Source organism: Arvicola amphibius, chromosome 4 (assembly GCF_903992535.2).
Source record: "Arvicola amphibius chromosome 4, mArvAmp1.2, whole genome shotgun sequence".
Classification (NCBI taxonomy): Eukaryota; Metazoa; Chordata; class Mammalia; order Rodentia; family Cricetidae; genus Arvicola; species Arvicola amphibius.
The window spans coordinates 87975089-87999775 of record NC_052050.1 but is presented as its reverse complement, the minus strand read 5'-3'; the positions used below and the strand labels follow the sequence as shown (position 1 = coordinate 87999775).

At 40.2% G+C, this 24687-nt stretch overlaps 1 protein-coding gene across 3 annotated transcripts in view; it reads right to left on the bottom strand.

The window, feature by feature from the left end:
* Positions 1-24687, bottom strand: part of Crebrf (CREB3 regulatory factor) — a 64201-nt gene that overhangs the window by 34056 nt on the left and 5458 nt on the right. Inside the window, exons 2-4 of one of the 3 annotated variants that reach the window (XM_038326819.1) lie at positions 5964-6158; positions 3599-3724; positions 192-1287 (exon numbers count right to left, since the gene is read on the bottom strand). In XM_038326819.1, coding sequence (XP_038182747.1) covers positions 192-1287; positions 3599-3724; positions 5964-5972 — 1231 coding nt within the window. In that variant the 5' untranslated portion in view covers positions 5973-6158. Of the gene's footprint in view, positions 1-191; positions 1357-3598; positions 3727-5963; positions 6211-24687 lie in introns of those variants that run through there. The other 2 variants (XM_038326820.1, XM_038326821.1) reach the window with 2 other exon arrangements.

Here is a 24687-nt window from a genome sequence, read left to right as displayed (position 1 = left end):
AAGACACAAATTATGACACAGGCACAAATGATCGTAAGCATAAATAATGGTTTTAGAACTATGTAACAAAGATACTTTTGATCTAAACAAAGACACAGTTAATCTACCAAATAAACAAATAAACCATCCAAAAAGCCTTCCATCTCAAACAGTAAATAGAAAGGTCAATTTAATAAGCTGCAGAGTTATACCTGGTTCAGAGAATGTGTCGCTAATATCATCGTCTCTGTCATCCTCATAATCCTCTTCCTCCTCCTCCTCCTCCTCCTCCTCTTCATTTTCAGAAAGCTCATGCTCACTGCCAAACCCTTCATCATGGTCTTCATCATCAATATCATCTTCATCATCCTCATCATCTTCAGGACTGCATTTGGTTGGGTATTCTCTCATGTCGTCAGAGACAAAAAGAGAATAATTGTGCTCTTCTTTTTTCTGGGATGACTCTGAAATATAAGTGCTGGCAGAAAGGCTGCCACTCTCTGCTGTGGCAACTGACCCAGGACCACTCTGGGGCAGAGGACTAAGTAATAGCTCCTGGGATTCTCTGAAAGGCAAAGCAGGAGTGCCATGACCCCGATGAGGCTCCATTCCCCTTTTCTCCTGTCTCTTAGCCACAGCTCCACAATAGCAGGTGTTCTCCTTGGTTGCATCTGTGTGTGCCTGGCTCAGCAAAGGCCAGCCCTGTTGTACAGGGTTGATCTTGACCTTTGCTTTTTTTACATAGTCTTTACATTCAACATGAAAATTTACCTTTTCATTACGATACAAGTTGGTCTTCACCATGATCTGTGTGCTTGAAGTAGGTTTACTTGCTTTTTGGACACAGTCTGACAATGGGACCTCAGCCTGAAGTGTCTTTGAAGAACACACAGGGGCAGCTGCTCTACTTGTGATCTTTTTACTAGGGAATGATGGGGGCAAGGGATTTTGTTTGACACTGAAGAGTGAATCGGGATAATAAAGGGAATCAGAAACAGACTGAGAGTCCTCACTATTAAGCTGGGCCAAGGTTGGAGTTTTACTTATGACCTCTTCATCTTGGTAAGGGCTAGAAAAGTCATCAAGACCCAGGTAGTCCACTTCTTTTGTCCCCCAGATGTCACAGCTGGTTAGTTTGGTGTACTTAGTTAAGTCTTCACAGTATGTATCCCACTGTTCCCAGTTTGAGGTTAAAGCATCCTCATTATCCAGGACATCTGTGAAAGACTCCAGATTTTCAATGTCTTTGCAGTCTTCCAAAGAAAGAAAGTTGTCTCTAGGATTCTGTTGATAATTCATCTCTCTATCCTAAGGAAGGTTTAAAATGGGAAATCACATACCATGCTTTAGGAAGAAAATATTCACCTCCATCCATACCTGCAAATATCAAAACAAATACTCTACCTCTGGTCTGTTTTAAGATAAAAGCTACTGACATGATACCTTCCCCTTACATCTATCTAAACACCTTCATTTCACTGGACAAGAAAAAGTGGGAAAATACACTCGTTGAAAAACTAAAGTACTAAAGTATGGGTCCAAACATCAAAGCCTCTTGTGATCTTAGAAGTTCTCTTTAGAAATTAAGTTCAAGTAAGAAGCAAATATTGAAGACCTAATCTTCATTACAGAATACCTCAACTTAAGTAAATATGGAGGCAAAGAGCCCAGAGACTGCCAAAATTTGACTGTAAAATTGTAAAACCTAGGTATTAATTCTTGGCATGGGAAGTTAGATATCCCTCACGCACTGCAAAGATGTGACTTTACAATGTAGCAAAAACATTCATAGAGTGGTAGCACACACCATTAATGCACTCAGAAGGGAGAAACTGGACTGTCTCTGGGAGTTTGGGGCCAGGCTGGTTTACATAGTAAGTTCCAGGCTAGCCAGAGTTAAATGGTAAAACTGTCTCAAAGATAAATAAAATAAAACGTAGTTACATCTACAGTCATGGAAAAAGAAGTTGAGCCCTAATGCACTAACACAAAAGGCTATCCATCATACATTTTTATGTTTAGAAAAGCAAACTCCAGCTAAAAGAAGGCTCAGTGGGTAAAGGCTTGATGCCAAGTCTGACCACCTCAATCAAAGCCCTGGGATCCACGTGATGCAAGGAGAGAACCATCACCTAAACACATACACACAGACTAAACAGATTGGGGGTGGGGAGAGCAAACTAAAGTATACAAGTATATTATCCATTCAAAGTAAAAAATAAATTCAAATGTGTACATATTCATCCTATCTGCTGGCATTAGTTACCTTTGGGGGAAAATCTGAAGAGTGGAGGCTCAGAAAGGGAATGGATTTTCAGTGTTCCAGTTTACTTTGTTCCATTTAATTTATAGTTTGTATTTATTTTATGTTGGGTTGTGTGTGTATGTCTTTATGTGTGAGTAGTTTCACTTAAGTAGTTTATATATACCATACCCCAGTTTTATTAGGCATAAAATTCAACTGTTTTTAATGAATTCACAGATGTGCACTCAAATTCACATTTTTTCAGCATTTTGTGTTGTTTAAATTACATATAATTAAAATTATATTGGGGCTAGAAAAAATGGCACAGCAGTTAAGAGCACTTACTGCTCTTCTAAAGGAACCAAACCAGTTTCCCAGGATGTTGTCTGGAAGCTCACAACCACATTTAACTCTCAGCTCCAGGGGAGATTTGACACCTCTGGCATCTTTGGGCACCTTCACTCATGTGCACTGTTAAAATATAAATTATTTTCCCCCTTTGGGCTAGGCATGGTGGCATAAGACTTTAATCTCAGCACTCATGAGGCCAAAGTATGCAGGTTATCTGTGAGGTTTGAGGCCAGCCAGTCTACATAGAAAGCTCCAGGCCAGCCAAAGCTACAAAGTGAGATCCTGCCTTACAAAAAGAAAAGAAAAGAAAAGAAAAGAAAAGAAAAGAAAAGAAAAGAAAAGAAAAGAAAAGAAAAGAAAAGAAAAGAAAAGGTGGGGTTGCAGAGATGGCTACAGTTAAGAGCACTTGCTGCTCTTGAAAAATACCTCGGTTCCATTCCTAGCATCCACGTGGTGGCTCACAAATGTCCAGTTCCACAGAATCAGACAGCCTCTTCTGACCTCTATGGACACTGAGTACATGTAGTGTGCATAGTACCCCATACACAAAATAAATTATTTTTCCCCATGGGAATTTTGTATCTACCTCAAAAACCTGGAGAAGCTTGGAGCTGCTAATTTGTCTTACCATCTCTACCACACATCTTATGTATGCATCAGTCCTTAGTCTGTGAGCTAAAAAGCCCTTTAACACACAGCTTACTTTCCTCATGAACAACTAGACTTGAGGACAGATAACCTCTTCGCATGCTACTTTAATCAATTTGGGTATCTTTCAGAAATTACTAGACTTAGTCACAAGAATCAGCCTGACTCCTAGTTATATCCTTTTCCTTTTCTTAAAATCTACTCTGTATGGTCCCTGCAATCCTTCTTCCTCAGCCTCTCAGGTAATGGTTTTACCTGTGTGAGCCTCCATATCATGTACATTATTTTCTCTTTTCAGACATTTATAAATAAAAACTCTATGACATCATTTTGATCTCAAATCAATTAAAACTAAAACCAAGAAAAGTTGCTTACCAGCTCATACATGAAATCTGGATCAGAACTGTTGGCTAAGAGATCTGTGCTCATCAAAGTCTGTTCTGAAAAGGTGTGGCTTCGAAAGGCATCCCCAAAAGGCGGGTCCATTCCGCTTACGCTGGGCTACAACAAAACCATTTTCACTTTAGGAGGTTAAAGACAGCTTCAAGTCCAACTTACTACACACGCCTGTCCTTATCCCAGCACATAATTTATTTCAGGAAATAATTCTCTCTCTTCTATAGGGCACACCAAGAGTTTTAACTAGCACTGAGCATGGACCTGTCTGTGAGGAAAACAGCCAAGATGTATAGAAAAAAAGTCAGAACAGCGATTCTTAAAAACAACTCCTAAAAACTGTAGCTGGGTCACTAGAGATGGCATTTGTTTGTTTGTTTGTTTATTTATTTGGCTACTTATTTAAGTATTATAAACATTTCTTAAAATCCTTCTCTAACAAGACTGTTCTAATTTCTCGGGCTGAAGCAGTAGTAAGTCAGATTTAACTATATTCCTGAATTCAATATCTTACTTTCCCAAAAAAAGATAATCCTGGACATCTTTTTATAATTTTAATTTGAGGGGTGGGAAAAGATGTGGAGGTCAGAGGACAAGTTGCAGAAGTCAGTTCTCTCTTTTCATCATGTGGGATAGGATACTGAACTCAAGCCAATCAGGCTCTGTGGCAAGAGCCTTTAACCCACTGAGCCATCTTGCCAGCCCAATTTAGGTATCTTCAGTCCAACCAATATGAACAACACAATAGCCTCCTAAGTCTCCAAGACACAGCTAGAAAAGTGGGCTTGATTTTCAGATTTCTCTCTTCTTTTTACATTTCATCACCTATCCAAACCACCTCAGCTGTACACCCTGGCGCAAATAAAAGCCACATTCTGAAATGTAACTCCAATAAAGATTGAGGCCAGGTGGGGGTGACGCACGCCTTTAATCCCAGCACTCGGGAGTCAGAGGCAAGCAGATCTCTGTGAGTTTGAGGCCAGCCTGATCTACAGAGCATCTCAGCTCCAAGACAGGCTCCAAAGCTACAGAGAAACCTTGTCTCGAAAAACCAAAAAATAAAGAAAAGAAAAAAGAACAGTAAAGAAAAAGAAAAGAAAGGAAGAAGAAAGCAAGAAACACTACAAACATTGCTCTTACTCTCCCACAAGGTGGTGCAGCAAAGAGTTCTATAAGGCATTAGTGGTCTATGCACCTATGTTCTCCTCCTACACTGCTCATCTACCCTAACCTGCCTTCTCACTGCTCTCCTAGCTACTCCCACATCAGCTGCTTTGTTTTGTTATAGTTTCCCCAGACCTTCTAAAACTCTGGGGTCATTCTTCCTAGAAAAATTTTGTTAAGAACAAGTTTTAGAGTCCTAATTCAAGTAGTCAATAAACAGCAAACCATACCTTGTTTATTTAGACAAAAACTCTTAAAAAGGGACATGTGGTCCTTTTGTCACAGATTTTGGGATGGACACCAGCCTCTGGTCTTTTAAGTGTCAGTTACCAAGTCCTCTTCCTTATACTGTGCTGCAAAGTCACTAAACCATCCTAACAATTAGTTTATCCCTGTGCTCAGGGGACAGTCCTACACAGTCCCTCCTAGGTGTCCCTAACTGTTCATTATTTCTAGATTTCTTTCCAGCACTCACTCTGGGAGTGGGGGTGAAAATTAACCATGAGAAAGGAAAGGGGGAAAGTATGAATAAGAAGAATGGGGACAAATAAGCTTCCAGTTCTTATTTCAGTGATGCACCAAACCCAAAGAAACCAATTAAAAGGAGTTGTCTCAGCTTGGTGTGGTACTGTATGTCTATAATTTAGGCAGTTTCAAGGCCAAAGCAGTAAGACTGCTATATTGAAGCCAGTTTCACCTACACAGCAAGACCAGGTCAAGAAAGAGAGAGAGAATGAGAAGAATATGAATATGAATGAGAACATATACCACTCTTAGACATGTTTACAGAACATATAGATTTGTGTGCTTCCATGTGTAAAACAGAATCACCATTTCTGAACTGTAAAAGGAAAGGAAGAGTTGGGAAGCAAAATACCAGAATCAAAAACAGGATTTGGGTGGCAGATTAAATTTCTGGGTAATTCATTCTGTCCTCATAAACAGAGATGTAGTAACTAACCTACTTACTCACCATGCTCCTTGTGTCAAGCTCATTGAAATAGTCAAGGCTACAGCAAATGAGGAACAAGAGAGCATGTACTCACATCTAGGTGAGGGCAGAAATAAGCTGTTTTTGAAGCTAGTGTGTCAAGCTGTGTTAAGATGCAGAAAGGGCAACACTGTGCCCTTTCTACCAGCACAGAGAATCAAACTGTATACTCCTCCACATATGGTTTACCTGAGGCATTTCCAAGCCCAGATCCTGTGAGTCCAATTCCAAACTTCTTCTTTGTCTTGTTTGTAAATTCCTTTCCAGCTTTACTTTTAATTCCAAGATCAAAGATGATTCTCACAATAAACAGCACGTTTTCCCAGAATGCCTTCAGTTCAATTGCTTGGGACACCACTTTTTTAAAAAAATAATTTTGTAGTTCTGTCAAGTAACAGAAAGTAATTTCACTGAGCTCCATTGAAAACAAGTTGACCTTTCAAAAGAACATTAATAAAGAACACTGTGCTTTAAATAAGTCTTATAGTTGAATTTTCAAGAATTTTTTTCATTTTTTAGTATCTACTATTCTGAAGTATACCCTTTAACATTGTTTATTTCTAAAATAAGGTTGGTCAATAATCAATTAGCAGCTGAAAGCAATGACATACACCTATAATCCCAGCACTCTGGAGATGAGAAAAAAAGATCACAAGGTTGGGCTACCCTGAGCTACAGAAGGTTTTAAGCCAGTCCAGGCTGCTCAGAAAGACTCCGTATCAAGTAAGCAAGCAAGTAAGTAAATAAATCTGTAACAGTCTTTAAAAACACTTTGATATATCCTTATCCTTTCTGTGATTTGAAAACTATTTTAGAGTCAAGCTCTCATTCCCTCCATCATCTTGTGAAAACCCATCATAACATTTACTATATACGGACTATGAAAGTGAACTCCAGTTTCATCTCTTGTAACTCTACACCTGTCATACAAACAGGAAGAGAATTTAACATACCTTCTACATTAAACATAACATCTGTAAGTTCATGAACATTATCCTTTGATTTATACATAAAAGCTGTCCTTTAAAAGTTACTATTTTAGGATACAAGGCGCTCTCTAGTTACTGCCTAGCCCAGTATGGCCCCCAAAGAAAGAAGAAAATTGCTCCATTTTTAATGGCCTTCATGTGGTAAACGGGACAAGAACTACCTTGCACAGTATTTCCAAGGGGTGGGCTAAGCTGACTGCAATCACCGGGCATGAGATCTTTAAGAAGTGGAGGCTTTCTTCCCTTGTTTATGAAAACCTTAATGGAGAGAAACTGAAAAGCTACACCCAACTGCATCCTTTCTGGAAAGCGATTCTCAGAGTATGATCCCAGAACCATCAACATCCATCCGGATGCATTAGAAATGAAGAATCACAGGCCTTTCTAATGTTGTGACCATTAATACAGTTCCTCATGTTGTGGTGACCCCTTTCATAAAATTATTTTTGTTGATACTTCATAGCTATAAAGTATCTTACCAGCAGAACATAAACTGAAGGTGTGGCACTCAGCAGTGCACTTTAATAGATCCTCCTGATCTCCCTAGGGGCTAAGAACCAGTGACCTGCTCTTGCTTTCATTCAGTCCAGATACAATGTCACTTCTTAAAAAAAGAAAGAAAGAAAGAAAGAAAGAAAGAAAGAAAAGAAAAGCCATCACTCCTTAAATTGAACTGTCTTCTTAGGTTCTCACATTCAGGAGATTAGAGGACAAGAGAGGAACACTGTTCAAGACTGACTGCTTGAACAAATGAGAGAAGAGACTAATTGTTCTACTTAATTAGGCTAATGAACTAATGTCATTTGTATTTGCTGGATGTCTGTTGGCATCCAGCAACAGACTTCCACAGCTGGTTCTCAAATCTACTTATACTGGTCCAGCTGAGAAAACACTGGCAAATGTAGTAGGCCCAGGAACAGAGTCCACAATGCTTTTCAGTCCAGTCAACAGTCTAAGACAGCAGTTTTCAATCTGTGGGCTGCGACTCCTTTGGCCTTTGACAAATCTCTATCTCCATAAATACTGACATTACGATTCATAAGAGTAGCAAAATTATAGCTATGAAGTATCAACAAAAATAATTTTATGAAAGGGGTCACCACAACATGAGGAACTGTATTAATGGTCACAACATTAGAAAGGTTGAGAACTGCTGGTCTAAGGAGATAAAATATTATGCAGAACCCTGACAGACAAGCTTTTTTTTTTTTTTTTTTGCTCAGGTAACCTGATGGGGCCCTGCAAGTATATAGCTTACTACTACTCTCCCTCTGATTACTGTGGGAAGAAAGTCATGTCATCTTTTCTAGACCTATTATTTAGTTCCAAGAAGGCAATTTCTTCATGTTACACCTCTCAACTAAATTGACTAGCAATATCCTGGCAATCTACATAACCTGACTATGGGGCTGTTACTTACTAAAATCTGAAACTTACCATTACAAGCACCAAGGTTTGAAACCGTGGGAAGAATGAAGTCCTAGTCAACATATACTTATTGGTGTCTACTAATGATGCTACCCTAATAGCCTGATCTAGCAGAGAAGCCAAAAAAGGGCAGACTTTGTTAGTCACAGTTTTCACTTGGATATTACACAGCACTGGGTGATAATAACAATTTTAGGACTCAGTTTTGTCATCTCTAAAAAGGGGGAAAAGGAAAGGAGAAGGGAAGGGGAAAGGAAGGAAAAGGAAGGAAAACACGTAATTGGTATGATGTCATGTTAGTAATGCCAGCTACCCAGAAAGCCCAAAGCAGAGGGTAGTAAATTCGAGGCCAGCTTGGGAAGCATACATAGCAAGAGACTCTAGCTCAGAGAAAGGGAGGGAGGGAAAGAAAGAGGGAGGAAGAAAAGACAATAGATTATATGACACGAAAGCAGAAGGGGGGATTATTTAGAAAATGAATAGAACACTGGGAGAAATGGATAAGAATGAAGTATAATTACACATATATACAAAAGTGGTTTAATAAAACACATTACTTTGTAAGCAAAGGCTGATCAGATAGTTTAGTTGGCAAAGGCACTTGCTTCTCAAGCCTGAGTTTCATCCACAGATTAAGTGGAAGGAGAGAAGTAACTTCAAAAAGTTGTCCTCCCAACATCCACATGTACTCGTTGGAGCATGTATGTGAGAGTGCAAACACACACACACAGAGTGAGAGAAAGAAATTTTTTTAAAAATTGAAAGCCAAGGATAGGGCATGGTGCACAAAGTTTTAATACCAGCTCTTAGGAGATAGAAGCAGGCAGATCTCTTTGAGTTCAGCCAGCCTGTCTACATAGAAAGTTCCAGGTCTGCCAAGGCTACACAATGAAACCTTGCCTTAAAATAAAATTTTATCTTATCTCTTACATCTGCAGTACAGGCTATTTTTCCTTAATTATGTAACAAGAGTGGAAGATACAGGTATCTTCTCTAAGAATTACCATCACATAGCATCTCCCATGAGACATTACTCTAAAACTGTATCATCTAATCCTTTTCCAGATAAAAGGCAAACAAGGAAGTGGTTGCAGTTTCCCAGTCACTCCTCCTTTTGCTCACAGCATTGGCTTTCCAGTTCTCAGGGAAGTTATGTGCATTTTTCAGGGGAGACAAAACTGGACCATCAGCATATCTGTCAAAAGAGGTTCTGGACCTGGGTTTTTAAAAAAAATTTTCAGCAACCTTTTCTAGGTATCATAATCAATTCTGCACTGGAGCCCAGCTCTGTTGAGACAGGGAGGTGGGGTCAGTAAATGTTGAGCAGCAATGGTACCTGAAGAAAAGATAGTTCCAATCTCTTTTACAGCCCTGCCAGGTCCAGCTCTCGGGTCTTTGGTTCTCTAGACACAGGCTAAGGCTTACTATGCACGTCAGATAGGGCAACAGCTAAAGTAAGATAGTACACACAGTCAAAAGACAGCTTACAGAAGTTCATCCCTAGCTCCATGCAAACAATTCATCATAAATGACTTCAAAAACAAAACCCAAGAGTTGGCTGGTGAGCTCCAGGCCCCTCTGCCCCTGAAAGTTTTGGCTAATCCCTAGTCACATCAAGAAACACAGGAAGCCTCTTTATAGACTAATTGAAATGTGGTGGCTCATGCCAATAATCTCAGCACTTGGGTAACTGAGGCAAGGGGACCATTGCTCAAATTCCAGGCTAATCTGGACTACATAACAAGTCAGTGTCAGTCTGTCTCCCAGCATAAAAAAGGAAAGAATCATACACATAAACTCTCTCTCTCTCTCTCTCTCTCTCTCTCTCTCTCTCTCTCTCTCTCTCTCATTCTCTCTCTCTCTCTCTCTCTCTCTCTCTCTCTCTCTCTCTCTCTCTCTCTCTCTCTCATGAGTAAGCAGATCTACACATGACAGAATCCCTTTTTACTACAGTAGTTTAGGCCACTCACTCCTTTTAGTAACTCGAAAATAGCTCCCCTCAGTAGTAAACTGCCTTCTGAGTCATCCAACATCACCAGAACAATGTTTAAAATTGTTGACACACCCAATTGTATAGCTATTATCTAAAAAATGGAAAACAACAAGTGTTGAAAAGGACAGAAATAATCAGAACCCTCATGAACTGCTAGTAGAGATGTAAAATGGTACAGATGGTAAGGGAGAGTCTGGTAGTTTCTCAGTAAGTTAAAGGATTATCACACGATCCAGAAAACTCTATTCTTGACTTAAACAGCAAACACCCACATTCATAGCAGCATTAAACATAATATCCAAGAGGTAAAAACAATTGAAATAGCCATCCATGTATACACAACAGAACAAGGACGAATGCAATTCTAACAGACATTACAACAAACCTTTAAAACACTATATTAAGTAAATTAAGTCTGATATAAAAGGACAGTTATAGTTTCACTTACATCAAGTGCCTAGAACAGAAAATTCATAAAGACAGGAAGAAGAGCAGAGGGACTGAAGCTGTGATTTAAAGGACAGAGTTTCTGTTTGAGATAGTTAAATGTTCGGAAACAGTGGTGATGACTACACAACAAGTTAAAATACATACTTAAAAATGGTAAACTGGTACCAAGAATGTTGGGTTATGCCTGTAGCCCCAGCACTCATGAGGCTGAGGCAGAAAGACTGCCACAAGTTTGAAGTGAGCCTTGACTACACAGCAAGTAACACACCAGCCAGAATCACACAGTGAGAACGCGTAACAAACATGAAACGCTTTTATGTGTATTTTACATTTTTAAATTATTGCTTTTTAATAAAAATTTTATTGTAAAGAACTTGCAAATAAAAGGTACCACACAGCAAGTCAGGCAGTGGTAGTGCACATCTTTAATCCCAGCTCTCAAGAGGCAGAAGCAGGTGGTTCTCTATGAGTTCAAGGCCAGCTTGGTCTACAAGAACTAATTTCAGGACAGGCACCAACGCTACACAGAAAAACCCTGCCTTGGGCTGGAGAGATAGCTCAGAGGTTAAGAGCACTGGCTGCTCTTCCAAAGGTCCTGTGTTCAATTCCCGGCAACCACATGGTGGCTCACAACCATCTGTAATGGGGTCTGGTGCCCTCTTCTGGACTGCAGAATAGACATAGACACATACACATAGACAGAATATTGTATACAGAATAAATATTTAAAAAAAGAAAAAGAAAAAGCCTGCCTTGAAAAACCAAAAAAATAGAAAATAAAAAATAAAAAGATATCACATAGCAAGATTAGACAGATTCAAAGTCTATCCATTCAGTGAACTAAAGTTATTTAGAGTATAGCCACACCGAAGCTATGAGGTTCACTTTGGATTTACATTTTCACAATCCATTATATTTTTACGCGCTTACCCATCACACAGAAACAAAAAAAAAAACTTCATGACAAAGCTAAAACTAGGAAATTAGTTTTATATCTTTTTTCCTAACTCATGTTCCATTACTTAAATTCCATTCTTTCTCACCACCTCATTACATATTTGTCCTTTCTTGATCTCCTTTCTACATGTTTTATTACACCCATATGTACATAATGTGTATATGCACACACATGCATATTATAGGAACTACATGAGAAACATGTGGATTCCTTCTGATAGTGTGTGGTCTTGATTAATATTATACATAGTAATCCACTTTCTCCATTTTTCACTATCCATCTACCTGTTGATGGTGTAGTGATTTGAATAGGTATGGCCACCACAGACTCATGTTTTGAAGGCTTGACCTACAGGGAGTTGGCACTATTAGGAGATGCGGCCTTGTTGGAGTAGGAGTGGCCTTGTTGGAAGAAGTCTGTCACTAAGGAGGTGGGCTTTGAGATCTCACATATGCTCAAGCCACGCCCAGTATGACAGTTCACTTCACGCTGCCTGTGGATCTATATGTAGACCTCTCAGCTACCTCTCCAGCACCATATGTCTGCCTGCATGCTGTCTTGCTTCTTCCCACCCTGACATAATGGACTAAATCTCTGAAACTGCAAGCCTGCTCAAAATAAATGTTTTTCTTTATTAAGAGATGCCATGGTCTCTTCACAGCAATAGAAACACTAAGACAGATTGACAACTAGGTTGCTTCCAATTCCTTGCTATAGTGAATAAAGCAATAAACACGGGGTTACAAATTTCCAAGTTATTTTAGGCAAGAAATATCAATGCATTATATACTATTATGTAATCCATAGGACATTGTTAATTTGTTCTGTCCTAATCTTTACTAGTCTGTACTCCAGATTTTTTTAAATGTCTTTAAACTATAGAGACAAACTATTCTAAAATATGGAGACTGACACTGGGCACATTGGCTCACATCTGCTATAGCAGCTTTCAGTAGGCAGAGGTAAGAAGATCTCTGAATCTGAGGCCAGCATGGTCGACACAGCAAGTTCTGAAGCAGCCAAGGTATGGATAGAGATTCATAAAAACAAACAAAAAAAAACAGGTGGAACTGTCCCAAAAACTAATTTAAATAATGGGTTTCTCCAGAAGCTTAGAGGAAGAAAGAAAGCAAACAAAGGAAGGATGGACAGGAGACAGATGTGAGGAAAGGAGAGAGAAGACAGGGGAGGGGAGGAAGATAGGAGACACTAACGCTAAACTACTGATTTAGTCACATATAAAGCTTACACAGTGGGTGCACCCAAGGAGACCTCTCTTGTTTGGCAAGAAAGGCAGCTTACCAACCACCTAAGAACCTTAGCCAACCAGAACCCATCTGTCACACATGGTTCACTTCACTCACTCTCTTCAAAAGTTCTTTCCCCTTTGAAAACCACTCTACTCTGGTCAAAATAATCCTTTCAACATTAATCAAGTCACTACTTGCTAGTACAGCAAAGCTAAGAGGTCCTAAGACCTTCACACCATTGAGGAAGCAAAAGCTTCTGCAAGAATGCACTGGGGGAAGTCCCCTCACAATGCAGTCCTGCTCTTGTATAAGAACTTCAGGAAAATCACACTTTATACTTCAATAGCATACTTTAGATTTAAAAATTTACAGGTATATAAATTCCAAAATATACTATTACAGTTTGAGCCAAGGAACCCCCCGCTCCGACCCAACACACTGGGCTTCTCTGTGTAACAGCTCTGGCTGTCCTGAAACTATTTTCTGTAGACCAGGCTGGCCTTGAACTCACAGAGCTCTCTGCCTGCCACTACCTTCAAGTGCTGGGATTAAAGACATGCACCGCCCAGCAAAAATTATTAGTGTAAGACTCTTATTATTTCTCAAGTCTTGAGGTCCCACTGCTAACAGCTCTTAAAGATGGAAGACAGACATGAAAAGATGAGACTAAGAAGACAGATTAGATTTTGTTCTTAAAGATCAAGGGAGTGAATTGGAGAGCTGAGGTGATTATGAACAAATGCAGTATATACATGTATTAAATTCTCAAAGAATAAATATTATTAAATATAAAGATCAAAAGGTCATTTGAGTGGCCCAAACAGCACTGAGCCAGTGATCCTTCTGCACTCCTACCCTGAAAAACCCCTTTATTGAACAGCCAATTCAAGTCTTCTATTAGCTTCACAAGAGTTTTAAAAATATAAGGGCTGAGCCGGGCGATGGTGGCGCACGCCTTTAATCCCAGCACTCGGGAGGCAGAGGCAGGTGGATCTCTGTGAGTTCGAGACCAGCCTGGTCTACAGAGCTAGTTCCAGGACAGGCTCCAAAGCCACAGAGAAACCCTGTCTCGAAAAACCAAAAAAAAAATAAATAAATAAAATAAAAATATAAGGGCTGAATGAGGTTTGCAACCAAAAAATAAATAAAAAGAATGAAAGTCACATTCTGCTGATATTCCTGAAGACCTGGGAGTATCTAAATCTCAAAACTGCTCTCTCAGGGCTGGAGAGATGGATCACTGGTTAAGGGCACTTGTTATTGCACAGGTTCAATTCTCATCATGGTAGCACACAGTCATCTGTAACTCCAGTTCCAGGGGATCTAAAGCCCTCATCTGACATCTGTGCATATATACTGTGCACCAACATACATGTAGTCAAAACACTCACACACATAAGATAGTATTTTTAAAAAAAGTGATCTTTCTCCTTGAACTGAGGTCTTGAAGACACAAGATTTCTCATACATTTGTTCAATTTCTTTGGAAGACTGGGTGGGGGGGAGTCCTTTTAACCAGTAGAGAAGATATCAACACACCTTTCTGGAATAATCTGTTAGAAGGAAGAGCTACTTTTTTGAATATTTGAAATTTTTATTTAGTCATTTTAACAAAAAGGAATTTTTAAACATACACCCTGCTATTACACTATGGCAAAACAGTCTACAGTATAAAAAAGTCCAGATGATCCCTTAACTAAACCCCAATTGTCTTAGTCAGGGCTACTATTGTTGTAATAAAACCCCATGATCAAAGCAACTTGAGAAGGAAAGTACTTATTTGGCTGATACATCCACATCACTATTCAGCATGAAAGAAGTCATCAGAAAAGGAACTCAAGCAGGGTAGGAACCTAGAGGCAGGACCTGATGCAGAGGCCATGGAGGAGCACTGCATACTGGCCTGCTCAACCTGCTTTCTTTCTCAACCAGCCCAATGGGTTGAGCCGGAAGGGCTACTTCTTATTTCTCAAAACCACTGACTAGAAGACATTAGGGGTATTCTGTAGCCTGGGCTTAATGCATTTCAATTGTTCCAGAGCATAGGACCACTGAAAAAATCTTGACAGAAGCAGAGACTGCCTTTCCAACCCAGAGACTTTTAGTGATCACTATGGACAAAATATTCAGCTTATATTTGTGCTGTTTACAGATTCAAAGCACAAGACAGAATCTGGAGAAGTAACAGGAGTCAGCATTTTGGTAAAATTATTCTGGTCAAAGTACATCATTGTCTCATGTTGTCTATTTTACACTAATTAAAAAAAACACTTCAGCAAGAGTAAGAGATCTGCCTAAGGTCATTAACTAATGATGCCTCTCAACAAACCTACCACCACAGACATTCTTCTCTCAATCCTAAATTTCCCTCAGCTTCCAAATATGCATGCATGTGCCCTATCATCTTCAGCTAGGGTATCTGTGCTAATACCCCACCACCTCATAGACACTATGCCAGCAACTCCATCCAAGTGCTCCTGCTCCAAATTAGAACCATCTCTCTCTGACAGTCAGATGTGGAGGATTCAATTCTTCCTTAACCATTTCACTAATTTATGCTGCACATTTTTATTAATAAAGATATACTGAACACTTACCTAACAATGCACACAAATACATCTAAGTTTAACCTTTATTGGCTCTCACTATCCTGAATCATTCCAACATTTGCCTATAACAATTCTCCTCTCTCTAGGTCTTAGGCTTCACTTTTTTTTCCTTTTTCCTCCCCTCCCCCAGTTATTTTAAGACACAGTTTCATTGTGTAGTCCTGACTGGCCTGGAACTCACTATGTTCATCAGGCTAGACAACTCAGAGATCCTCCTGCCTCTGGCCACTGTACCCAGCCCTATTTTCCTAAAGAAAATCAGGCTGCCCTCCAACTCAACCCTTTGGTCTGTGCCAGCTGAATGTAGAATCACAGGTATATGCTACCACACCTGGCATGAGGCCGTTTTGAAGTTATTCTCTCCCTTGCCTGCCAGATCTTAGTACTGTACTCCTAAGTCTGTAATGTCTAAAATATTCAAGATAACAAGTGAAACCATCTTCCCAACCCTATGTTCCACTTTAAATAAGCATGACTATTAGACTGACCTTACCAGCTCCCTGGCACCCTTCAGATGTTTACAATCCGACCTCACCCCCTGAAGTCTCTCCAACAGCGACCTGGCTTGTGTATGTTTGTTCACATCTTTCTTCTTCCTTGCTTTCACTAACAGTGACATCTCTGACTAACCATCATATCCCTATTTCATTATAGTTCCAAAACTAATGCCTTTTGTGAGACAGAAATTGGGCAGCTTGGCTTACAATGAATGAAAAATCTCCGAAGACCACAGATCCTTGGGGACAATGAGTCAGAAGTAAAGCACTCTTCATACACAATGAGGTCATTAGAAAGAAGTCTGACATTCAATACTTACTTATTGAGCTCAGCACTCCACGTGTGCCAAGTATCTTACAATAGCTTCCTAATTTGTCTTAAAAACACTAATATCAGATAATAAAAATATCAAAAGTTGAATTCTTTATTTCCCAGAAAACTCTGTATGAGAGGCCTACAATAATTGTTTAGGGAGAAGAGGATGAAGGAATATAATTTAAAACATAAATAAAGTAGGCAAAGGTCCACAGCTTTAATCCTAGCATTCAGGAGGCAGAGGCAGATGGGTCTTTGTGAATTAAAGGTCAGCCTGGTCTACAGAGTAAGTTCCAGGACAGTCAGGACTACACAGTGAAACCCTGTCTCAGGAGAAAAAAAAAGGAACAAACCAACTCAGTCCAGGCTTTGAACTGACATAAAATTCATTTATTCAAATTGTTTAACAGAATCCATCTCCCTCAACAGATGATTTTCTCAATTGTTCCACAGAAATCTATAAAACACAAGAGGAGGATTAAGAGCAGCAGCTTGAAAACCCACACTGGTGCAAGCTTCAATAAATACAGAGTATACACCAAGACCAGGAAATTCCTGAAGGTAGCCTCCCAACTCTAGCACCCCTGTCTTCAGGACTCTAGCTGCTCTTCAAAACTTACTATGCCCTTCTTTTTGGATTTCACCCCTTTTCAATAATGAAACTGGCTGTATCATAAGCATGACACTAAGGCGCAGGCTTACAGCATGTTATAAACACAGGGCTAGAGAAACTACTGAGAGAAATTTGCAGTTGCCTCTTTTCAAGTCAAACACAAAAGCTAAGTGTCACTTTAGTTTGTCCAGAAAGACTTTTACAAAATTTTATGAGATTTTAGATTAAATACTCTGCTTAAGATGGACACAATGGCTTAAACTTGCCATTCCAGCACCAGGGAGAGGCAGAGGTATTAGCATGATGATTTGAAGCCATCTTAGATGACCACTGAGTTTCACAGTCTGGGCTACATTAAGACCTTGTCTCAGAAACTAACACTAGGAGCTGGAGAAATGGCTCAACAAAACAGGCTGGGCCTCTTCCAGAGGCCTGGAGTTTGGGTTCCAGAACCCACTTTGAGTGGCTCAAAACTGCCTATAACTTCAGCTCAAGGGGATCCAAGAACCTTTTTTGTCCTCCATCAAAACCCATACACATGTGGCATACACAGGTAAAAATAAAACTTCAGAAAAAAAAAAAAACTGGCCTAGTGAGATTGCTCCGTGGTCATTTGTTCTTATAGAGGACCTGAGTTTGGTTCCTAGAACCATATCAGAAACCTTATAACCACTTCTAACTCCTGCTCCAGAGGTTCCTATCCCCTCTTCTGGCCTCTGTGGGCACATGGCACATGTATGATACAGATCCTTTCTCTCTCTCTCTCCCTCTCCCCTCTCCCTCCCTCCCTCCCTCCCTCCCTCCCTCCCTCCCTCCCTCCTTCCCTCTCTTTCTCTCTCTGTTTGTTTTCAAAACTGGGTTTCTCTGTATCTCTGAAGCCTGTCATGGAACTAGCTCTTGTAGACCAGGCTGGCCCTGAATTCACAGAGATCCGCCTGCCTCTGCCTCTGCCTCCCGAGTGCTGGGATTAAAGGCCTAGTGATGCATCACCACTGCCCAGCTACATTTTTTTCATCTTTACATGGCTTTATTTTAACCTCTATTTTTTTGTTTTGTTTTGAGACAGGGTTTCTCTGTAGCTTTAGAGCCTGTCCTGGAACTAGCTCTTGTAGACCAGGCTGGTCTCAAACTCACAGAGATCCACCTGCCTCTGCCTCCCAAATGCTGGGATTAAAGGCGTGCGCCACCGCCGCTCGGCTTAACCTTTATTTCTTTTATTTTTACTTTTAATTTTTGGCTTTTTGAGACAGGTTCTCTGTGTATTTTTGGCTGTCCTGGAACTCCCTCTGTAGACCAGGCTGTCCTTGAACTCACAGAGATCTGCCCCAGCTACATTTTTAGATCTTTAAACAATAGCAACAATAAAATCTAGAAGCAGTGGCTCAAGCCTATATTCCAAAGCTCAAGAGGCTGAGACAGCAACAGTTCAAAGTTGAAGGCTGATCTTACATAGTACTTACTCACTTTTTAGTTTTTTTTTAAACATAATCTCACTATTACATAGCCTAGTCTGGCCTCAAACTAATGACCCTTCTGCTTGCGATTATAGACAAGCACCACCATGTCAGGAAAAGGTTCTATTTCTTCAGTAAATATTGGGAATATCTTTCCAGACACTTAATTGCCTTTTTATGTAAGGATTGCTCTCTCATTGCAGGGATATTTGTGATCCTGTGACTAAAGTGTATAGCCAGAACACAAAATAGACAATCAATAAATGTCTATTTCCTCAGGTTCCTTCTTTGATATTCAATCAAATTTCTGGGATTCTGCTGTTATAAAGGTAAAAACCTAAACCGAAGACAGAATCTAATTCCCAAACTTCTCACAAAAATTCAGCTTCCTGGAATTAAAGTTAGTAAGGGATACTCAAGAGTTGAGACTAGAGGCACAGACCTACAATCCCATCTTCTAGGGCAGAGGTTCTAAACCTATGGGTCATGAGCCCTTTGGAGGTCTTAAGGGCCCTTTTGCAGGGGCTGAATAGCAGACAGTCTGTATATCAGATATTTTCATTATGATTCATAACAATAGCAGAACTACAGTTATGAAGTAGCAGTGAAATAATTTTATGGTTGTGAGTCATCACAACATGAGAAAATGTATTAAAGGGTTGAAGCATTAGGAAGATTGAGAAACACTATTCTAGGGAATAGGTAGAGGAAAATTTCAAGTTCAAGACACAGTTCAGGCACTCAAACCAGATCTCTCTCAAGAAGTTTAAAAAGGAGGATTGGGGTATATCTCAGTAGTAGAGCACTTACTAGCATGTAGAAGACACAAAGTGCAATCCCAGTTCTCAAAAATAAAATACTTTTACTCAGGCCATTCAAGGTTATTTAACACCCTTGTCTGTTTTCTGAGGGCCACTGAATTATGCTGGTAAATCAGCAAAACGATCTTAGAACTCACAAAACAGTTCACGAACCTGCCAGCTAATCATCTCTGTAACATGAAAGAATTAGCAGACAGATTAGCAGGGAAAAGAGCCTCTTCACTGCTCTTATTACTCCAACAATTGCACATGTGGCCTAACTTTTTTTTTAATAGTTATACTGCCTTCACCACAGATTCTTGGCAACTCACATCTTCTTAATATAGATTCTAATAAACGGAAAGTTTGATCTATACCATACTTATCTCCAAAGGTGTTCAAATAAACTAAACAAGTGAAACACACTATTCCAACCGTCAACAAAACATAGCAATCTGAATAGAATCAGCAGTTATCCAAGGAGAAAAAGCACAGAATAACCAGAACCTGGTGTCAACAGTCCTTCAGGCAGGTACTCAATACTCTTAATAGCTCTACAACCAGAAGGCTAAAATCTCTTTTTAGTAATTTGCTAGTTCTAACCTTGAAGATCTGTGATCAGCATGATAGCTCAGCAGGTAAAGGCATCTATCACCAAACCTGACCACCAGACTTAAACCCCTAGAACCCACATTTTGTCCTCTTACCTCTAGACATGCCACTATGAGCTCATGCAAATAAAATAAATAAAATGTTAATTTGGGGATCTGGACAATAAGCAAGTTATATGCTCAGCTATTTAAAAAGGGGAGGGAAGAACAACCTAACTAATACATTCTACCAGAAGAAAGTACATTTCAAAGCAGAAGACTGGGCTGAGAATGTAGCTCAGTGGGAATGTAGCTCTGCTGGCAGACTGAGTACTAGTAGAGCATACACAAAACCCAAATAAACCAGATATGGCAGTGCATGCCTGCAATCCCAACACAGGAAGGAGGAGTTCCAAAATCAGCCTCAACTACACAGTAAGTTCAAGGACAGCCTAAGATATGTGAGAGATTGTCTGGAAAAGAAGCAAAACTGAAAGCGAAGACTCAAAATGTCAGATGCCATAGTTTTGGATTTTTTTTAACATTTTAAAATTTAATTGGTGGGGGAAGGGAAAGGCAGGGAGGGGAGCAGAGAAAAATGTAGAGCTCAATGAAAATCAATTTTAAAAAGTGAGTAAACCTGTGAGGGTGCCAAAAAATTTAATTGGCAGCACTTAATTTGAAAATTTTAATCACATTTCTAATTCCTATTATCATTCTCTTGCAGGGGGGGGGGGCAGACCTAACCACACTGGGTACATACACCCAAGAGGATAACTACTGAACCCTGGTGAGACTTCCTCTAAACTATGCTCCCTAGTTTGCTCTACTCTCTCCCAGACCATTCATACATAGGCATCTAAGCTGACAGATGCTCCAACTATTGATCTTACACACAGTTAATTTATGAAGGTAGCCAACTTTAGAAATTTTCTCACAATAGTTTTTTGCAGGGATGTCAAGTAAAAGGTGGCTAATATTAGAAAAGTTATTTAAAAGACTAGCACGTGGCAGTGGCGCATGTCTTTAATCAATCCCTGCACTTGGGAAGTAGAGGCTGGTGGATCTCTGTGAGTTTGAGGACAGCCTGGTCTACAAATCAAGTTCCAGGATAGCCAGGGCTACACAGAGAAACCCTGTTTCGAAAAACTAAAAAGACTAGTACAAAAATGTTTTCACCCACGCTGGAGAGATAGATGGCTCACTGGTTAAGAGCACTGACTGCTCTTCTAGAGGACCTGGGTTCAATTCCCAGCACCCACATGGCCGCTCACAACTGTCTATAATTCCAGTTCCAGGGAACCCAACACCCATGGCAAAACACCAATGCACACAAAATAAGTAAGTTAAAAAATATTTTCACCCACCATTCACAATGGCCTAAAACCTGGATCAACTTAACCACCAAAACCTGGTGAGCAGAAAAATCACTGGTATGGCCACAGGATAACTTAGGAGGACCAAACTGACACACAGGGAGGGCCTCTCAAATGCATGAGCAGCCAAAGTCTGTAGTGCATGACTTCATTTATATGACATTCCATTGCTGACCATAACCATAATATGACAAAGCAATTTCATGCCTGGGGTCTGGGGCCTGTGGTGAGGAAGGAGGGCTAACCTCAAAGGAGGCACTGTACAATGACAGGAATATTACAGATTTAATCACAGCAGTGGCTAGATAGTAGCATTTATTAAAACTCAAAATTCTGTTAACTTTTTTCCCCCATTTCCATTTTTTGGGGGGGAATGGGAAGTATTGAATCTGAATGAAATTTCATTTATGTGACCTTCTTTAATACTGATTTAAAAGAGGTATCTATCTGGGCATAGTAGCCCATGCCTGTAACCTCAGCACTCAAAGAGACTTAAGCACACGGATTACCACGAGTTAAAGGCCAGCTTGGGCTACAGAGTGTTTCTCACCAGCCTGGGCCACATTATGAGACCCTGTGTCAAAAAGCAAAATAAGGTGGATGTGGTGGCAAACTTTTTTAGTCCCAGTACTCAGAAGACAGGTGGATCTCTGGGAGTTCTAGGCCAGTCTGATTTACATAGTGAACGCAAAGCTAGCTAAGACCCTGTCTCAAAAATAAAAAAGTTAAAAAACAAAACAAAACAAACAAAAAAATGAAGGCTGGATAGACAGCTCACTTGCCACCAGGCTTGATGATCTGAGTTTAATTACTGCAGACCCACATGGCAGGAAAAGAGAACTGACTCCTAAGACTTTCCTCCATAAACACGCCATTGCATATATGCACACAGGTACACATTCATAAATAAATGCAAGAGAAATAAAAGTAAATTTAGAAAGGGTAAAAAATATAAGTGCAACAGAAAAAATGAAAAAGCAAAATAAAATGAAAGGGTAAAAGTAAAACCTAAAAGTAGAAGAAATGAGGATAAGGGTTAAAAATCACAGGTATTTGGGTACCTATAAATAAGAAAGAAGCAAAAGGTGGGTGGGTCAGATACTAGCCAGAGACTAAAAGAAAAACTAAAAACTAGGGAAGAAACTAAATGTGCTGGAACATGCCTAAAATCCTAGCACCTGAGAGGCTGATGGACAAATGGCACAAGTTTGTGGCCCTTCTGAGGTCACTGTCTCAAAAAAAAAAATCACGTACACACACACACACACACACACACACACACACACACACACCCTCCCTCCCAAAAGAAAGCATTGTGAAAAGAGAACAACTAATCAAGGTTAGAGTGTGTCGGGGTGAGATGACAGAGAAAAGAGAGAGACAAACCAAGAACTTAACTATTCAGAGCAGACCTCAAGAAAATTAGAGGACTCCATGAAAGCAAAAGTTCTTTACTCCTAAATCTCCCATATCTGCTCCCATGCCACAGCCCCAGTGTCTACACATCTTGTATACTTTCTCAATGAGACCAGAATGCTTCCCTTATCATTCCTTAGAACTTAGGTCAGTCCCACCCACCATTTCTGTGAAGAATCTCCAACTTCAACAGAGTTAAACGCTAAGTTCTAAAATGCTGCTTTAACACTGGCTGCAGCAGTCACCGTCTCCCCTACTCTATGGGCAACTTGTTTCCAAGAGTAAGAGCAAAAACTTCACTGAAAATAAGTCTAAAAACCTGTTAAATGGGCCTGGCAATGTATTCCCAGCACTTGGGAGGCAAAAGTAGGTACATCTCTGTGAGTTAAGGGCCAGCTTGGTCTACAGAATGAGTTCCAGGACAGCCATGGCTACACAATGAAAACCTGACTCGAAAAGCCAAAAACCAACCACCCAAACAAACAAAAAAACCCTCTAAAAGTTGGGTTCAAAAAATGGCTCAGTGGATAAAGTGTCTGCTGCATAAGCACAAAGACCTGAGTTCATATCCCTAGTGCTCATGTAAAAGCAGGTGTGGGTGCTGTATCTGTAACCGCAGCCCTGCGACTATGTCTGGCTGGGGGAAACAGTAGTTTCCTGGAATTCACTAGCCAGCCAGTTAGCCAGCTCTAGGTTCAGTGATAAGTTCTGTCTTAAAGTAGTCTACTTTGTGAAATCCCTACAATCATACACACTCTTGGGAATTCTTTCTTTCCTTTCCTTAATAAATCTGTTCACTCTACTACCAAAAAAAAAAAAAAAAAAAAAAAAAGGAAAGTGAGAGGGTACTCAGTTACTCTGAGGTCAATCCCTGAAACCCATGTAAACTTCACAAATTTGTCACTCCAGAATACACATAGCCACCCACAAACATCATGCACGTCAAGGGCATAAATCATGTGAGAGTGACTGAGGAAGACACTTCATCAACATCTGACTCCACAACCACCTACACATACACTACAAATACACACACACCACACAAAATAGCAGCATTGTAAAAGTCCACCTAATTTTTTTTGTTTGTTTTGTTTCGTTTTTCAAAACAGGGTATCTCTGTGTAGCTTGCAGTACGACCTGAAACTCACTCTGTGGACCAGGCTGGCCTTGAACTCACAGAGATCCGTCAGCCTCTGCCTCCCGAGCGCTGGGATTAAAGGCATGTGTCACCACCACCTGGGTGACATTTATAATTTCTTATAACATTTGTGTGTGTGAATGCACAAATAAGTCAGAGAATCTTGTAGGAATCTATTCTCTTCCCACCAGTAAACTGAACTCAGGTTATCAAGTTTGGTGGTAAGCACCTTTACCCACTAAGCCAGCTCCTCATTGCCCCCCATTTGACAACATTGATAGACAGCTAGAAGCCTTGCTGTTTTAAGGTATTGAGTCTCTGTCAAAAAGATTAATTATTTTTATGTGTACGAGTGTTTTGCCTGGATGCATGCCTGTACCCACATGCAGGAAGTGGCTGCAGCAGTCAGAAGAGAGTATAGGAATCTGCTGGAACTGGAGTTACAGATACTTGTGAGCTGCCATATGGGTGCTGGGAACTATACAGAGTTCCTCAGCAAGCACAACCAGTGCTCTTAGCCACTGAGCCACCTCTCCAGCCCCTCTATATGAATCTTATGAAAAGAAGTACATCCACCCTCTAATTCTTCCCTATCATCATAAGAACTTCTAAAAAATATTTATTCTTGTAGTGTTTCAAAGTCCTCAGTGAATGGCAAAGTCTGTGATAGAGAAGGTTGCAGGTTCATTAGGAAGAGCAAGCAGCAGCAAATGAGGTTTATTTAGAGCAGCACCTCAGACCCCCAGACACAATATTATACTCAAGGCACATGGAAACACCCAAGAAACCCAAGGGTAAAATCAGCAAGCTTGACGGATGTGGTGGTGCATACCCACCACTCAGGCAGGTAAAACTCTTTGAGTTCAAGGCCAGCGTGGTCTACAGAATGAGTTCTAGGACAGCGAGGAGAGAAAGAGAAAGAGAGAGACAGAGACATACAGAGAGAGATACCCTGTCTAGAAAAAGATAAAGAAATAGCAAGTTTAGCCAAGCATCCTGACACACACCTTTAGTCAGGAGGCGGGGACAGGTGGAG